Source organism: Salminus brasiliensis, chromosome 14, assembly GCF_030463535.1.
Source record: "Salminus brasiliensis chromosome 14, fSalBra1.hap2, whole genome shotgun sequence".
Lineage (NCBI taxonomy): Eukaryota > Metazoa > Chordata > Actinopteri > Characiformes > Bryconidae > Salminus > Salminus brasiliensis.
The window spans coordinates 13086502-13104629 of NC_132891.1; the positions used below are offsets into that span (position 1 = coordinate 13086502).

The 18128-nt window shown below is 40.9% G+C and overlaps 1 protein-coding gene across 2 annotated transcripts; it reads right to left on the reverse strand.

Annotated features, from left to right (window-relative positions):
• Positions 1-3655: 3655 nt before the first annotated feature.
• Positions 3656-13142, reverse strand: mapre1b (microtubule-associated protein, RP/EB family, member 1b). 2 transcript variants are annotated; one of them, XM_072696698.1, is made up of 7 exons: positions 13041-13142; positions 11217-11340; positions 10942-11087; positions 10135-10336; positions 8596-8702; positions 8349-8501; positions 3656-6430 (listed from the first exon to the last, which is right to left on the reverse strand). In XM_072696698.1, exons 2-7 carry the CDS (start codon positions 11335-11337, stop codon positions 6380-6382), a joined length of 780 nt encoding a protein of 259 aa, XP_072552799.1. In that variant the 5' UTR covers positions 11338-11340; positions 13041-13142; the 3' UTR covers positions 3656-6379. The 2 variants fall into 2 exon arrangements, with proteins under 2 accessions (XP_072552799.1, XP_072552800.1); XM_072696699.1 differs by having other exon boundaries at positions 12996-13068.
• Between the last annotated feature and the right edge of the window lie 4986 nt (positions 13143-18128).

The window sequence follows — 18128 nt, forward strand, 5'->3', positions numbered from 1 at the left end:
AAAACATCTGGGAACACCTGCTTTATTTTTAAAGCTTTATAAAAGCATGACAAAGGCTTAAGGATTTAAGAAGAACTACATATTGATGATAAACATCAGTTGTTTAATTGGAATTAATAATCAGAAATCATCAAAAACTAAAGCAGTATTCAATTTATTGTGATTATTGTATAGTATTTGATTTATTTTGTTTAAAATGTAAGTATTTAGGTTGATGGATCTGGGACTGGTACATGCCAACTAATCATAACCTTTTTTTTTTTTTTTTCAAATTAATAAAACAGTAAAGTAATTAATAATGAAGTTAAAATGTGATTTAATTTGATAGTATTTTAGAAGTATTTGTAGAGATACAAACCCTGAACAGCATACTAAACAAACTGAAGTCCATGTGATCTGCTTAGGTGAGATTGGACATGGTTTTAGGGGTTTAGAGAGACATGGCTGCAGTTGGGCTCACTGGGCCTTCACACAGGCGTGATCTCGAGTAGTTTGGGCAGTAGAGGCAGATTTGACTTCTGCAGAGGATTACGGCTGAAGCTGTGGTCACATCTGCTCCGGCAAAATGAGTTTAATTAATGGCGAGACTGCAGGGGAGTAGACAACAGTCCCACTGTATGTGGAGCTAATCGTTCCGCCTGTGACGCACAGAGGGCAGAAGAAGACCGGGCGGGGGGGGGGTCCTCTGTTTCTCCATACAGTCCCTGTCTATCAGCCACAGTCTTATTTCCTGCACAGCCTCAGCCCTGAGGCATTTCCCCCCTCATGCTGATGCTCATCAGTGTGTTCTCACAGCTCCCTCGGAATGGCTGGGCTGCTGGCGTGGTCTTAGCATAGCTTGGCAGGCTGGTAGCAGCTGTGCGCTTGACTCAGCACAACCCTTAGTGGGGCGTGTGTGCATTCTGACCCCTAAATTACACGAGCTAGCTGATGAGCTAGCTCCTTTCCTATTTCTCGGGAGTCTGCACTGCAAAATGACTGCTTAGATTAAATAATAATAATAATAATAATAATAATAATAATAATAATAATGCGGTTATATCAGGTGTTGTGCCGAATTTCGACTCCCCGCCAGAATCCGACTCCCCTTCGCGTGCACGTGCGTCACGCAGCACTGTACACCTTTAATGACTCTCATTAGTCAGTTTCTCTTCACAACAAGCAGATCATCACTTGAGCTCTACTTTCAACTAATGAGTCGACTGAGCTGAGTTACACACACACACACCTCATTTCACACCAGAACAGTAAACGCTAGCACGGTAAGAGCACACCAAAGGGAGATTTGTCACAAATAAAAGCTTAAATTGTGCTCCCTCAGACAGCCTCTTACTAGTGCAGTGTTATGCTTTCTGCTGGTCAGGTTTTTGGTCAGCATAATGGCGTGTGCGAGCTTAGCCTTAATCTTCAGGACTGAAGAACATGTGAAAACGCGTTGCTTGGTGTTGCACCAGGAACATGTGAAATGAAATAATATAAGTAATGTTGTATTTCTGTATTATTAGAGACTAATATTTTGCTGTGCAAATATTAATCGTATTTTTTTTTTTCATAAACAGAAACAACAGGAATCGCGAGCATAACCTGCTGCGTGACGCACGTGCAGGGGCCTTCCAACAATGAAGCCAACGAGTGAATGGTAATGGACAGGGGGCACAGCAGTAGTGGTGGTGTCAGCTTTCTCTTACTCAGAGGCAAAACCAGCGCATAACAGGCATGACTTCATTATGTCTGATGAGCTGCATTAGGTGTGTTGGGACGAGGAAACTTACAACTGAACTGTACCAAACCGGACTGAACAGTTATTTGCACTCTGCCTATTTTGCACTATGACTATTTGCACACCTGTACAGATGTCCTTTTCTTTTCTGTAAATATATTTTTCAGCTCTTTATTACCTTTATTACCTTTAGTACTTTCTACTTTTTTTTTAATTTATCCCCTACCCTATTTATTGTTTAGTGTCATTTTCCTTTAGTTTAAGACTGTGTCCTGTGTTTCTTTGTTACTTGTCATGCGTGTTGCTCTCACCAAGACAAATTCCTTGTATGGGTAACATACTTGGTGAAATAAAGAGATTCTGATTCTGATAAAGAGATTCTGATTCTGAAAACGTGAACCTGTCCTGATCAGTAGATCCATTAGGAGGGGTGGGGGTCAACAATTTACCTGGACTGAAGCTTGTTTTTTTTATAGTCATCAGATCCATACCTGGAAACACCAGGACTTGACAGTTCACATTCACGTTTATTTATTTATGGCTCTTGGCTGATGCTCTTATCCAGAGTGTTACACAGGTAGGGGAATGTAATGTTAGGAGTCATCTTTATGAGGGGTTCAATATCAGTCCCAGTCTCCCCATTGACTCCTTTTGGTTTTGATGTGTGCGCTTGTTTGGGATCTAACCCTAATCTGCCACAGAAAGCCAGTGTTGTTACAGGTACAGGTATGAAAGGGCATATTGGCTCCAGTCCTAGTCTTAATATTTTTCATGCCTCAACATATTACTGCAACACCCTCTGAACCAGGGATGGGCAGTTCCGGTCCTGGAGGGACAAATTCCTGCACAGTTTTGTGCTTTTTCTGCTTGAGCACATCTAACTTAATTTAAATGTTATTAGCTAGGTTTAGTAGGTCTGTTAGAGGAGCGAAATCAGTAAACTGTGCTGGACTCTGGCTACCGTTGCCCACCCCCCTGTTCTAAACTGTATTCAAGCAATTGAGGCAGCTGTGGAGGCTCATAGTTTTAATACCCTTTTTCAAACAAACCACACCCTTGCTGTTATGAGAAAGTGTATCATGGTTAATTTTACTTAATCTACACAACCTAATTAAACTCAGTGGTACAAAATATATTATATCCTTCTAAAGAGATCAAAAGATTAGCTTACTTAATATTTTAATGATCTTTTATTAAGAAGCTTAATCAAGTCTGGGGCAAGTTCCTGAATTACACCAAACTTGCTATCAGAGATGTGTTACAGTGCTGAAATACTGTACTTTTGTGTTATCTTTAGTATTAGTGTTGAAAATTGTTGATTGTATGTTATTGATTGTTGCCATGTTGCTGCATTGCACACTATAGACTGGAGAGGGAAAACAAAACAGACTGGTCAAGTAAAACCAGGAAAATCACTAAACTTGGATAATTGCCCTGCTGTAAGGTAGCTGAACACAGTATTGATGGATGTTGGGGTTTTAAGAAGTCCTCACATTCATTAGAGTCACTTTTTGTTGTTACCAAAGTTTAAAATGCCAGCTCTGATTCAGGCCCATTCAGTCTTTAGCATGTGCTTGAAGGCCAGAACATAACCTGAGCAACCAATAGACACTCTGGACTTTTCTAAAGAACTTTGGATGCTTTAGGTTATTATGGGAAAAAAAACATAAGTGAAATCATAAAGCAAAATGATCATTTAATCAGGGTTTCCTGACTCAACCTACAACAGGGTTGCATAATTAGCTAACCATGTTGAGCCACGTTTCTTAATCAGGAAAACACGAAACCATGCAAAACAAGCAACCCACAGGAAGGAAATGGGCAACAGTGAATTCAGTGAATATGCCAACCCAAATCAAACTCGCGTACACCACCCCCCCTTTAAAAGAAAGGACAGAGAGGCTGTGGAAATAACAGACCATTCTAACCAAGAAACACATGTAATACTGTTTTATTTGTAAGAAACTGACCCTGGCAAATACAATTAAAAAAGGAGAACACCACACACCCTGCGAGTACAAAAATGAGGACACTGTGACAGAAAGAAGCAGCTAAGAGGGGAAAAAAAAGAAAAAAAGAAAGAAAAAGAACGAACGAGATGGAGAGAAAATAGTGGCACTGGGCCCACAGTGTAAAATCCATCTCTAGATTGTTCTGGAAGGCCACTGGGGAACAAACAGATAAAGATCAGGAAAGGAGCACCACTGCATATTGTATTGACCTTTCCTGGTCTTGAACTAAAGCTTGTCCGACAATACAGCTTTACCATCATTGGAAAGAACAATTTACCAGAAGAAAGGGGAAACCAGGACAATGCAAAACCAGCATCAGATCAGTGATGTGTAATATTCAACTTTGCTTTTTATTTGCATTTGACTGCTACCATTATATTACACTCAGCTGTGGAGTGCAGCGAATGAAGCCCCTCAACAGCAACAATAAGAAACAAGGTCCAGGTTCGCAAAAACGCTGTAATGTTAAGATAATCTCATGACTGACTCTCTATGCTACATCGCTTTTGTCGCAAGCCACTGCGGGTTAATGAAAACCTTAAGCTGATGCAGATGTTTATTCACTTGTGCAAAAGTAGTTCGACAAGGTCTTTTGTTTGTTTGCGAAGGCTTCAGTCATTGGTTTTGCACAGGGAAACAGTACCTGCAAAAACTCAAGGCTTCCAAGACACTGGACCCAAGACTCCACAGCAATAATGAAGAGATTCGACTGTTATTAGAAGAACCAGTGAAGCAAAACAGATGTGCTGATATGATATTGCTGCTACATGAGATAATGGAAGGGATGAAGGGGGGGGGGGGGGGGGGGGGGCGCACTGTTGGCACAGTGATCCTAAACCATCCAGACAGACAGTCTCTTAATTCCTAAGTCACATTCCACACAACTGAGCATAAATTAATAAAGCATGATTAACGACCTAACAAGGCAATGGCTCACTTCAAAAGCAGAAGACAGGCATTCAACGGTGAAGGGAACTTAGAATACAAGTTAAAATTTGGGCAGGGAGGGAATATGCATGCACACAAACATTATTTTCTGGGACCTAGTTTTTCCAGGAGTTCAGTTCAATTGGGATATAGCACCTGGTCTGAATGAAATGCCAAACGGAGAAGAGAATGTTTAACAAACAGAACAGAAAACGCAATTACAAAACTCACGCAAAGCTCTATGTAGATTTACCACTCACCATAAGTATTAAGCAATGCTAATATCTCTATTTGGCTCAAGGTGAATATGACTAACAGGCGCTCAAACAGCATTGAGCAGCCTTGGCTCCTGAACTAGCTTTGAGCAGAATTTCCACAAAAGGAAGACGCAAGGTCTGTACCTAGAACAGCTTCTGTTTGCTTGCTAAAAATGACTAATTTTTTTAATAGTAAAAGCAACTAGTGGGGGAAAAAGAAAAGTTTCAAAACATTTTATTTGAATTCAACCAACACAACGCAGAACAAAATAAGTTCTATCAAAGAAAATGAATATTTGTGAAAGGGTTTAAAACAAACAAAAAAAAATGCATTAAATATAAGGCAAAAAAAAAAAGAAAAGAAAAAAAAAAAAAAAAAAAGACATCAATCTTTGCACTGAAAGTGCAGAAACTGGCAGTATTTCATGTTTGGCCTTCAGAACCCACCACCACAGTGGCAATGTATTATGGTTGGTTTAGTCTTCCATAAAATTACTTAAAATGCTTACTAAAAAGGGCAAAGTAATCTAGGATGCTTTTGCAACTGTGCTTTCAATGTCTCAGCAACATGAACATCCCAAGAGACTGTCCAGAAGACTGGTCAGCAAAGCCTTTTTACAATCACTGCAGTTTGTAGCAGGTTTTGAACATTAGTGAATTAACTGACCTTTTTACTGCACAACTGACTTACTGGACCACAAGCAAAGTTTTCTACATCCATGAGACACACAGAGACAAGGATAGACCAGGCAGACTCCAGACTGGATCTCCTTCCACTCAGTCTGTAAGGCACAGTCACAGGTTCAGAGCTGGGGCGAAGGTGACTGCTACTAGCCTTTCAATAAAATTATCACTAATGAAAAATAATATAAAAAAAAGCAATGAAGGGGGAACATGGGCAATTCTAATTTTGCAGGATTGGTTCAAAGAACATTGTTGACGTTTGTAGATTCACTTCTGCATCAGTTACAACCAAGATAACGTTAAATGGGCAAAACATTAGCATAGCATTAGTGTGAAGCACATGCCACCTTACTTATGCAGAACGAGGAGACGTCCCTCTATTTAAACAGTGGCAAAAGAAACAGTGTCGAAAACAAAGTCAACATGTAACCTGACCGATAAATCTGCAGGTTCCTCTGAAGTCGCAGGAACAGAAGAGAACATTTAACACAATGCTGAATCTTAAGAGGTGAAAAGCTCTCGCTCTCTTCTGAGCCAAAGCGAAGTCGGCTCAGTAGCGATCTTGCTCCTCTTAGAGGCTAAAAGGGTCACCAGAGGTGGTTCTTCAAACTTTACTTTTACACTGCTCTGTATGCAGAAAGGATTTTCCATACAGGCTTCGTTCAGAGTCCAAATGCATAACATGATCTGGGAGGCATTTCAGAGCGTGAGGAAGTGAATGTGTAGAGGGAGTGATGAGGAAGGAGACGGTTGAGGACTGGATGATCTAGTCGTGGGCATTAAAACTCCTCCTGGTCCTCCGATTCAGCATCCGGTATGACAAAGCCCTCCTAAAAAAAATTGGGACAGAGAGCAAGTAAGCAAAGGAAGTTCATCTCTTAACCGCCTCACTTCAACACCCAGTATACCAGACTTTCCTCATGTCTTTATGCAGGTACCAACAGAAGACCCCAGCTATAAAGTTTTAAAGGTTTAAATATTAAAAACCACACACACATTTGTACATAGATGAACTTTAAATTGTAGCTGTTTATATTTCTACATTTGTACTCCATAGCAAATTCACCACTCTGCTGAACCTAAAAAGTTATTGCATAAATGGTTACGTGTCAAAATGGTAAAAGGCTTAAAAACGGAAGGATAGGCAGCATGACAAAGCAAATGTACTGTGTACAGTTTATTAAAATAAATAAACACACTAGACTTCTGGAACTGTCCAATGTAGTTTTTCTAACAGCAGTGGTTTGCTCTGTGGTAACCTTCCTTCAACACATTCTTGAAGATTTAAACAAGTTACATCTCCAGCCCTAAAACCCTAGCAGCACTAGAAACGACAAGACGCGTCAAAGGGAACAATGAAGTCGTCTGTCAAGCGGCTTTACTCACTCAATAACAGCTTTGCTTACTCATACTCAGACCAGAGAGCTGCACGAACATGAAGCACTGTCCCTAGCGTCTTCAACACTGCCCCGGCTCCAGCCTCCAATGTTTCAAACCCATCCTGCTCCCATCACCGTTACAAGCTCCCACACTGACACCTTATCCCAACATATGCTCACTTCACAGCATCTCAGTTAAGATCCCATTACCAACTAAATAGCAAAATTAGTTCACTCCCATTCTGGTGTGTTTTACAACAGTATCTGGCTTGAAAAAGAAAATATGCAATGGGATCTGAGGTATGTTTTATTTTGTTTAAAGAACAAGTCAACTGCGTTTTGTAATCAGCAAGAGGCAAAGCACTCGATGCTTAAAGGCTTGGATTTGGAAACCATGCATTTCTGTTTAAAATACATTTTAATGGGACTTACTGCAGCCCAGAAGGCAAGGCTTACTACAGACAAATCTGTCCCCAAACTATGCCAAAACCTTTAGGCTGTCCAGATGTCTGGTGTGTCATGACAGACTTGAACAGAAATTAACAACCATGTTTTTAGCACGTTAGCATGTTCCAGACTGTCCGTCTAAAGATATGTTTAAGCGCAGTAGATACCATTAAAGAGGTGCAGGCACCAGAATACAACTGCCGCACCATACATTCAGTCTTATCTGGAATAATGAGATCGTCTGATCAGATAAGACACACAAGTTTGCCATAGACAATTATATTTCGTTCCCATACCCGACGAATCAGCAGCGTTAAAGCTGTCCCCAGTCTCATACAACTCTAGCACATGCCTTGAGGTGCACAATTTTATTTGCAGATTCTGGGTTGAGATTAAAACCCAAAAGGGTGAGGGGTGACTACACATCCCGATCCATAAATGTAAGATCTTACCTCCCTCTCCGTATTGAGAGATTACACAAGAGTCCATCTTGATTTCCTCCAATATACCTCAAGCCTTAGGTACTACATGACACTTTTTTTAAGTGGAAAAACCCGATGGCCTATGGACCCAGCTACAGGTCTTTCTGGGCTGTGAAAGCAGTACAGCATGTCAAGAACTTGCAAAAATGTGAGCATGTGGATTCCAGCATAAACATGCTTTAGTGACGTCCCGTGAAGGGTTGGACATCAACCTCCTGAAATGATGCTAGCTTTAGCAGTTGCCTTTCCCATCCCCCGTCACACACCCACCAAGGAAAAACAATGATTAGCATAGATTTGACAGCCATTTCACCACCCAACCCCTTTATTAAAAATGTTTTATTAAAAATCCCATATGTTGTGAAGACATTAGACATATAAAACAAACAAGTTAAGAAAGGCAAATGCTTTGGGGTGATGTAATTCTGCACTGAACTCACATCTGTGGCATAGAGTATATCCACAATCCTCTGTAAAGTGGGATCTCCCTCGCCCTCCTTCTCTTGACAGATCAACTCAATGTTCCTTAGCTTGCCGAAATAGAAGTCTCGCTCCTTCTCCATGTCCTGGATTGTAGACTTCAGCATATTTACCTGATGAGAGAGTGACAAACATCAAGAACGTAAGATTCTGTTTCACCACCCTCTTTTCTACTAAAGCAATTGGGGAGCAGATGAGTAAAAGCACCTCTTGGATAAGCTCTGCCCTCTCGTCATCTCCACCAGCACCTGGCCTCCTTGCAGAGCTGGGTGCCACCTTCGGTGTTACTTTAGCAACAGCTGTTCTCTGGGGTGCTGAAGGGAACAAGACAACAGTTAGACAAGTGACAGCCATTCAAGTACCTTAAGCAATAACAGGAAAAGGTTATTTTAAACTAGGGCAGCACAATAAAGTGTAGTAAGAATATCATGAGAAGAAGCACGCCATTAAGGGCTGCAATAACATGGACTATGCCAGTGTACTGATGGGAACAGTGAGCAAAGCCCAAGTGCCTTCTACCGCTAGGCTTCAACCCAGCTCTCCCACAAGGAGAGCAAATCAACTCAGTCCTTAACCTATTAGCTTATTTATAATAAATAAAAATAAATAAATAAATAAATAAAAAAGTTAGACCACCATAACATCCTCAATACAAAAACAATCATACTCAGCTCATATGCCACCTGCTGACAAACTGTTAATATGAAAATATACAAGAAAATACAAAAGCATGCCCTACACTGAAACCTTGACCTTTCAAATGTATTTTCTGGCAGACATTTCAATGGTGAGCTTAAATAAATTCCTTGTACAAGTGTTTATAATGCCTTGATTTGAATATGCATATTGCAGAACAGTTAGTCGGTCATCCGAGCACTTCTGATAATAGTCTTAGCGCGTCTTTTGCTGAACAACTTTAACCAGCTACAGTGAGTGACGGCAAGGTTTCTTGACCACCAAAGTGCAAGTGTGCAGAGAAAGCTGAGGTGAAAAATATGCAAGACCAAGTGATAATCCATTCTGATTATCCAAAAGACCACATCCTTCCCATTTCTACAGTAAATGCTAAGCAGTATAATCTTGACCACTAAACACCACAGCTCATGTGACAGTTATCCATGTTGTACAAATGATTCAGCAGATTTTCCACCAAGTGTAAAACATGTGCACACCAATAGCTTGCGGCAATATCTAGTATCAAACAGATTTTTCCTAAATCTACAAACTCCTACCAACCATAAAGCTGCCTTTCAAAAATACCCCCCCAATTTGCAGTTTTACTGCACCTACTAAAGAACAGTAATCTCACACGGGAGAAATTATCGCCATAAAAACAAATTTATGGCATTCCTCAGAAAAATCTTATGTTGAAAACTTGATATTGCCCAAGCCAAAGAATGTCATCATACCAATTACAGCAGCTGGCTTTATGTTTTCAGGAGAAGAGACATTTTCTGTGAAATAAGTTTAAGGTTTGGTTACACTGCAGAAATTAACTCAAACACTCAAGACAAACTAGATTAGACAAGAATATTAACATGAAAGATCTCCATCCTCACTGTACTTGTCAATTTGACAATAAAGCTGGATGGATTTTTTTAGGGGGGGGGGGGGATTATTGCGACATCTCTTCCTCTTCAAAGGGATAGAATGGCTGAGGAGCAGGATAACCTACTTTTATATGTTTGTCAAAGGCAGAGCTTCATTTAAATATAACACTTAACACCCATCTATATATAAACCTACCTGTGTTCATAATCTTGGGCTTGGGCTTGTTAAGGGCAGACATGGTGGGGTTGGGCACAGGCATGGTGTCCTGGCCCTGCCGCGCCTCCACTGGGTCATACTCTTTCCCATCGTAGTTTGCATCAAAGAACTTTTTAAACCACTGAACAAATTCAAAGTTGTCCTGGAACTTGCCCTTTATCAACTTGTCAACAGGGATGATCTGTCCAAGGAGAGATAGATCAAAGTTACAAAATCAGACAGATTAAGATACTAGCCATGCCTAAACTTTCAGAATGCATTGCATGTCTCCAATATTGGACACAGATTGCATTACCAATGTCATGACATGTCATAAATTTTTGGAGGCTAATAATCAGGCAAACAACTCCTGCTTTTAATAGCCCTGCCTAAAAGAAAAAAAAAACTGCAATGTCAGCCCATCCCCACCCGGAGTATCCTACATAGAGCATCACTACCCAAACACTCCTTCATTCTGAGGGACTACCTAGCACTCAAAGCCAGCTCTGTTCAGTGTGCCCATGGCTGGAGAGCCCTGGCTGGTCGCCACCTTTACTGACATATTTGGAACAAACTTTGAGGCCATTTGGCTTGTGATCTGACAGACCAGCCGAAACCAAGGTAAACAGAGCTAACTGGCATAATTATTACTGAACATAATTTGTACAGGACAAACATGGGATCACTACAGAGACCACTAAGGACTGTGGTAAACATGCCTTCTAAATCTCAAGATGATGTCCAATCAGCAAGCAACATTTGCATCAAAATAAACAAGATTAAGAGGACAGACCAAACATAACTCACTTTGTCAACACCCATTCTCTTGAAGCCAGCTTGCAAGAGCTTAAAATTGTGAATGTATTCATGCTCCAACTTGGCGGAAAATTTTACTTTCTTCAAAGGCACACAGCCAGGGAAGAGCATGTCCATGAACTGGCAGTAGGCTGCACCTGTGGGGCACAAATGCATGAAGAAAATTACACATACACAAGACCCTCCAAATTACCAGGACTGAGCTAATCATCATCAACTGATCCATTTATAACATGACAGAAGCACAAAGCCTAGTCTCCACCTACCTGAACATAACAGCTCAATCTTAGTGAGGTTCATCTGTAAAGACTCGTTGATCCATGCGAGCATATCATGGCGACTCAGGTTGTCGCTGGTCACTGAGGTGGAGTATACATTTACAGCCATGTCCTAAAACCGGGCAGTGAGGAAAGCATGCTTTATTAAAACATTCATCATAATCATCATCATCATCATCATCATCATCATCATCTGCCCAGGCCAATATCTGACCAGTCAACAACTCTGAAACTGCGGGTGCCTGGAAGTTATTGGAAATACGGGCAAATTCATACAAAAAAAATAATAAATCAAAAGGGATGGTGTACTACAGTACAATGCCAAACTACAGCTGGAGGCACTCAATATCTGGGTAACATGCGGGCATTGTATGGCCACTTCTCCCAAAGGCGACCATGTAGGAGACTGCCTGAGCAGTTGAATGGATATGCAGCCGCAGGTCTCTAGTGGATTTACTAGGTAGTAGAAAACTGGAGAAAATTCGTACATTAAATAACACAACGGGTTGAATTTAGTGGCATCAAATCTCCTAAAATTGCCAGTTAACCACCGTCAGCAACAAAGCCGGGCATTCAGCGCTGCTCACAGGCTAGGCCTACACCTAAATCTTGCTCAGCTGCTAGGATGCGTCAAGTTAACCAGCGCTAGTTAGCTGACCAGCTAGCTATATAACTAGTACTGACGCAGATGTCATCCCGTATCCTTAATACCACTGCTGCTACTACTACTAATAATAATAATAATAATTGAACTAACACGACCTCATTATAGGGATATAATACAAATTAGTCATGTCGAGCTATGTTAAGTTAACCCCGGATTTAGAGCAGGAACAGTCTAGTAAAGCGCCTCAGAGCGAACTTCCGTGGTGCGGCTTTAGCTAGCTAGCTAAATAAACTGGTACATTTAGACTCTACGACGAGATTAAACACTTTGGCTAAGATGTCTGTTTAGTTAATCAGGGTTGCTAGTCATAGACAAGGCGAAACTATGCCCAGAGAGTCGAAATCCACCCCTAAACATGGAACAGTAGCAAAGCCAGGTCCGGAAAGTGCGAATCCACCCCGGGGTTTCGTTCCAACTGCATGGGCGGCTCTGTCGCAGCCCGGCTGCGACAGAGCCGCCCATGCAGTTGGAACGAAACCCCGGGGTGGATTTGCACTTTCCGGACCTGGAGTCGAGCTCATGCAGTCCGAACAAAACCTTCGGCTGACTTTCTACTTTGTAAACCTGGATTTGCCATAACTGCATATGCACTACATGGCTCTGAGTCGATCAAAGCCCTGCGACGTCCAGCGAACTAGCAGAAAGGGGAAGTATCGTATCATTAGCCGACCAGCTAACAAACTAGCTAGCTCGCTCGCTAACTCGGCTACGCCTTCGCAGATAACGGAGCTAACCGGTTAGCCAGCCTCTTTGCTAGTTCGCCGAACCGGACAGCAGGTAAACGAACTAAACGGACGCGAACAGTCGGGGCCATTATCCTAGCAAGTGTTCAGCCATGAGGATTATCCAGAAACACGTGCTGTTATTCGTACTGAAAGCCATCCTCCGCTTTGTCTCCACCCCGCCGCGACCAACCGGCCAGCTAGCCAGCTAGCTAGCTAGCGACCCCGACTACAGGCGGCTAGCTAGCACTAGCGAGTCTCTACCACCCACAGCTTCCCTCGCCTTCTTCCGCTTCCCTTAGGAAATATACACACAATGAACCCCGCCAAACAACACCATTCTCTGCGGTAGATTGAAGACAGATTTAAGATACGTGCCGCACACAGAAGCAGGTTTGTGAAGTGCAGTATGGAGCCCGTTACCTCCCAGTCGCCGGCGCTCCCTTTTCTCTGATTTGGCGTCGGTGCGTTCAGACAGATGGTGACGTCACGGCGGAGTATGCGACAGGAGGATTATGGGAAAGAGCGTGTGTATGAGCAGCGCGTCGCTGCCTTTTATGCTGCCTTTAGGTCGTGTCGGAAATATCGTATTTAGGGCAAGTCGCTTTGGCTTTGCACCGATTGTAACTACATTTTTATTAGTACCAGCCTTAGTAGAATTTCTAAGTTCAGATATGAACCATTAGCTATAGAGCTCATTCCTACTGCACTGTAATTCCAGAGATCCACACTGTAATGACTCACAGGACTACACAGACCACAATGATGATTGAGTAACTGCACATTAAGATCTGCTGAAAATATTATTTTATCTTTCATTTGTTTGCTAACATATAATAACATGTGTAATTTGGCAGAGGATCTCCAAACCTTTGCATAAGACTATAAATGCTTCCAATTCACAATAACAGCACTTACTGATGACTGGGGCAGATCTAGCTGGAGATATAGTAGTAGTTTCCCAGTAGTTATTATAACATTGTGATAATCTTGTAAATATTATATTTCTGACCGGACTTGAAGGGCAGTAAGTCTAGACGTGATTTTAAAAGCATGCATTTGAGGTTTTTATTTGTTTATCTGAAAGTGGCACAGTTCAATGACACATTACATTAATAAACAAATGCACTTTATTGACATCTAAATGTCTCTCTCTTTCTCAGCAGAGTTTACCTGATGGTGTTCATTCTTCCCTCTACCAGTGAGATGTTCCCTGTGTCACTGGCTGAAATGCAAGTACAAAGCATAAAAAACAGTCATGTAAAAAAACGAGGACATCCCTTTTTTATTTATAATATGGACATCTCATATTGATCTCATAACACAGAAGGAATGTCTTAAAAATAATATATCATTTATAAAGCAAAGAGCAAAATGTCTACTTCTAAAATGTCTCCTCAGGACTTACTGGGAGCTCCTGCCACAGTTGATGTACATTCATCTACCATCAGAAAGAGACCGAACAAGTCTGATTTGCATGAGAGGTGGAACAGGAAACCCTTGCTGTCAGAAAAACATTATTTTTGTAAAGCACCTACTTTTACATGTAATGGTGGATATTTAATCATATTATGAAATCCTATTTTTTTATATATTGATGGTCTTAATAGTAATATATATACTGAAATAAAAAGGAATACTGACATTTATGAGGCTGTCAGGTCCTGTCACTGTAAAAAGTCCAGGACACATAATGTACATTTCTGGTAGGATGTCCCCAGCTCTGAAACCTGCATCACCTCAGCTTTGCTAATGATGACTGTGAACAAGCCATTGCCCTCACAAGCTAATTAAGGTCTGAGACCTTAGTTAACATTATCTGAGATCTCTATTTCATGGTGTCCTTTTCTCTTTCTCTTTCAATTGCTCATCTTTAACTTTACCATGTAAGGCCCTCAGTACAGCTCCTGAATGAGAGAGCTTGACTTGACTGTATCTATCCAGATACCACAGGAGGAAAAAGACCTCACTGGAGAATGTTCTACTTGGTGGTTCAATATTATTTAACAGGTAAACAAGAGTGTTCCTACAATACTGGAAGAGTTTAAATATGGCAAATTGGCTTAATGTAGCTCAGACAATCTGCATTTCAGAATATGAGAAAGAATTCTGTTTGAAATGTGAGGCACTGAAAAGTTGATGTTAAAGGGCCTAAATGACATGAATTAATGTAGTAAAAACTTCTCAGGTCCCATATCACTTTATGACTTTATCATCATTATTCCAACACAGGGTTGTACAGCACAATGGTGCACTGGTAGGCTAAGCCTCTGGTGCAGTAATAGGTAATAGGCGTGGTCCAACAGTGCAAGGACAATAGACAAAACAGGAGACAGGGTGTATAGACAGTAAGTACAGAAGACAATAAATACAATAAATACAAAAATAGACAAGTCTGTGTATGCTCATGTGCAAATGTGTGTATGACGATTAATTGATGTGTAATTAGAGTCCAAATTAAGGTGAGGTAGACCAGCCTGGTTTTGTAAACAGTGCAGTAATGAGTGTCAGCTAGTGTTCAGGTAGAGAAAACAGTACACAGCTTATGTACAGAGAGGGCGTTTCAGTTAAAGTGCAAAGTGCCTATCACTGCTGTCCATTGAAAAACATGTATCTCCATTTTTATCCATTTTTAGTTTTCTTTAGTTTGGTTTGAACCCTGTAGCTGCTCTGTATCCTGTGTAAATAATCCTGGATGAATGGAGCAATAGAAATGCTCTAAATGACTAAACTCTTATTTTATATTAATTTCCATTCAGAGTAAAAGTTTGTGCCTTCTCCTGTAAAGTCACCATTTTAGACATTATTTTATATGTATTTCAATGGACAGTGACGATACAGTCCCTGAGCTAGTGGAGCTCAGCTTGGATAAATAAGTAAATTGGAAAGATCAGTAGCAGTCTGTGTGTGTGTGTGTGTGTGTGTGTGTGTGTGTGTTCAGGATATGATTGGTGTTGCTGGTGGAACCAGTGTAGACATTACATGTTATATTATACTGTGATAGTATTTTGCAGTTTTCCCCTTTTTGTGATAATCTGAATCTGGCAGTTGTTCTTTATACTGAGATAACATTTCCTGATTAATGGACCAATAGAAACACTCCAAAATAGTAAAGTCTTTGTACATTGACTTCTATTAAAAGTTAAGAAAGTTTATTTTTCCTGTAAATTTGCCATTTTGGAGATACAATATTTTACTAATCTATTAGAGGACTAAAATGCTGCAAACAACGGTTGTTACAACACAGTCCACACCTCTCCACACATTTCTGTTCCTATTAGAACTGTCCCACATTAAACATATTATGCTGTTCCACTTCCCAATACATATTTCCTAAACTAGCAAACCATGGAAAACTGGACTGCAATATAAATTGTGTATATTTTCACCATATTTTATTTAGTTTTTAATGAACAAACCTATCATAAACATACCATAATACAAACAGGTAGGATTGCTTTATTTATCAGAAATTTAAATTTTTTAATTAATTTTGTCAGTAACCTTTGGGAGGCCTTAACATGGGTGCTTCCTGTTAGATGATCTATGATTGGACATATTTTTTAGACATTAATATATTTGTAGAAAGACCTAAACTAAAGAATACAGCAGTTTGGCTTGCAACAAACATGATCCACTTATTGATAAAAACCCTTAGATTTTCTGACCTTCTGAACATTTCCAGTCATAACATCTAATGTTAATGAGAAGATTAGAGACAGGGGTGTGTAAACTATGACCTAGACTGAATTTCCTTCCTCTTTTATCTGATTAACTAAAAGAGTTACTTACTTACCCTTGAAAATAATATGGATACATCTACGTTAATTATACATTTTACAGCGAATTTTACAGAGCAAAAAACATATGAGCCTGGACACACATTCACACACTCTCACACTCATAGACGCACATCATCAAATGACACCCATCAATTTCTCCTCTTAAAAAAGCTCTTACAACCTGGAGCTTCTCTATCACCCTACCTTTAGATACTCCACAGCACTATTCAGAATGAAGGGAGTGAACTGAGCAGGCCACTAGAGGCTGCTCTAACACCAGTAAACCCAAGCAAACAAAAGGGAATGGTCATTTATCTGCAGTCTGGAGACAAAGGAAAAGAAGAATAAGCAAGCAGAGACACATTACAAGTGCAGAAGCTTCCAGACATTAGCAGTACAGTGAAGTAATCGCCCTTCTGACATGTTTTATGAAGAAGCATTGAAAAATGGGGTTGAAAATTGTGGTCAAAAGCGTATCTTCAGGGAGCTTGATGACTTCTGTTGAAGTGACGTAAGGAATTCAGAGCATCATGCAGGACACGATCAGCATCTGTCGCCATCAACGGTACACAGGTCATGTGGGGTCACCAAATAGTCCATGGTTCATTGTTGGTATGAATCGTATGCTGTGACCGTGGCAGTATCCAGATTTCAGTCGCTCTCCATCATTCATTCATTCATTCATTCTCTTACCTGCTTCTTCTTCTGTCAGGGTCACTGTGGTTTTGGAGCCTGGAATTTATGGGTGCAAGGGAGCCTGCCCCCTGGCCAGGGTACCACACCATCAGTGGGTACCCACACTCCCCTCTTCACTCACACACATACATATAGGGGCAATTTAGCAAGGCCAATTCACCTATCATGTGTTGTTGGGAGTAAACTGCAGAGTTAACCCACCTGGATACAAAACGAGAATCAATGAGAATCAACTCCCACACCCAACTGCCTGCGCATACATGTCTGAGTGGTATATCAGCAGTTAGAGCACCGTGCTATTGAAGACAGGGTTGATGGTTTAATACCCGGGCTCGGCAAGATGCCACTGTTGGTCCCTTGAGCAAGACCTTTCATCCTCTCTGCTCCCAGGGTGCCGCTGCAATGGTGCTCACTGTCACTGTGTGTGTTTGATCATGAGTGTGTGTGTTCACTGCATGGGTGGAGGCCCAATTCCATCTGTGTCCAACACAAATGGTGAACACGGTTGTCTGGTCTTGTCTCTGGGACTGCACCGGCAGATGAACACCACCCTTCTTTTTACAGACGCAGGCAGACTCTACTACGCTGCCACTCTATCTACCATCACCACCATCACAATACCAATTAAGAGAATATCTTTTACAAGGGTGGTGTTCCTAATGCCAGTATAGTTCCAGAGACACATTGACATTTTTGGTCATTAAGGATTGAGTCTAGTCATAGACTAGATTTCCCTTCAATGCAAAAACTCAGTCCACTACAATGCTGTAGTGCAGGTCTGGTCTTAATCCTTGCCTGGGAAACGGCCCTAAATATTGAATTTTGTTATCATTTATCACTCATCTGTAGCTACTGCATACGTTAGTTTCCCTACTTTAAATGATTAAGAAATGAAGATGACTCACATTGTTTTTATTTTTTTTTTAGATAGTTGTCTCCTTTAATTCTTTAGCTATTTACAATATGTAAACAAGGGATGCCAGGAGCTAAAAGGGGAAATGAAATGCTCAGTAACTTTTAATGAAACCTTTTC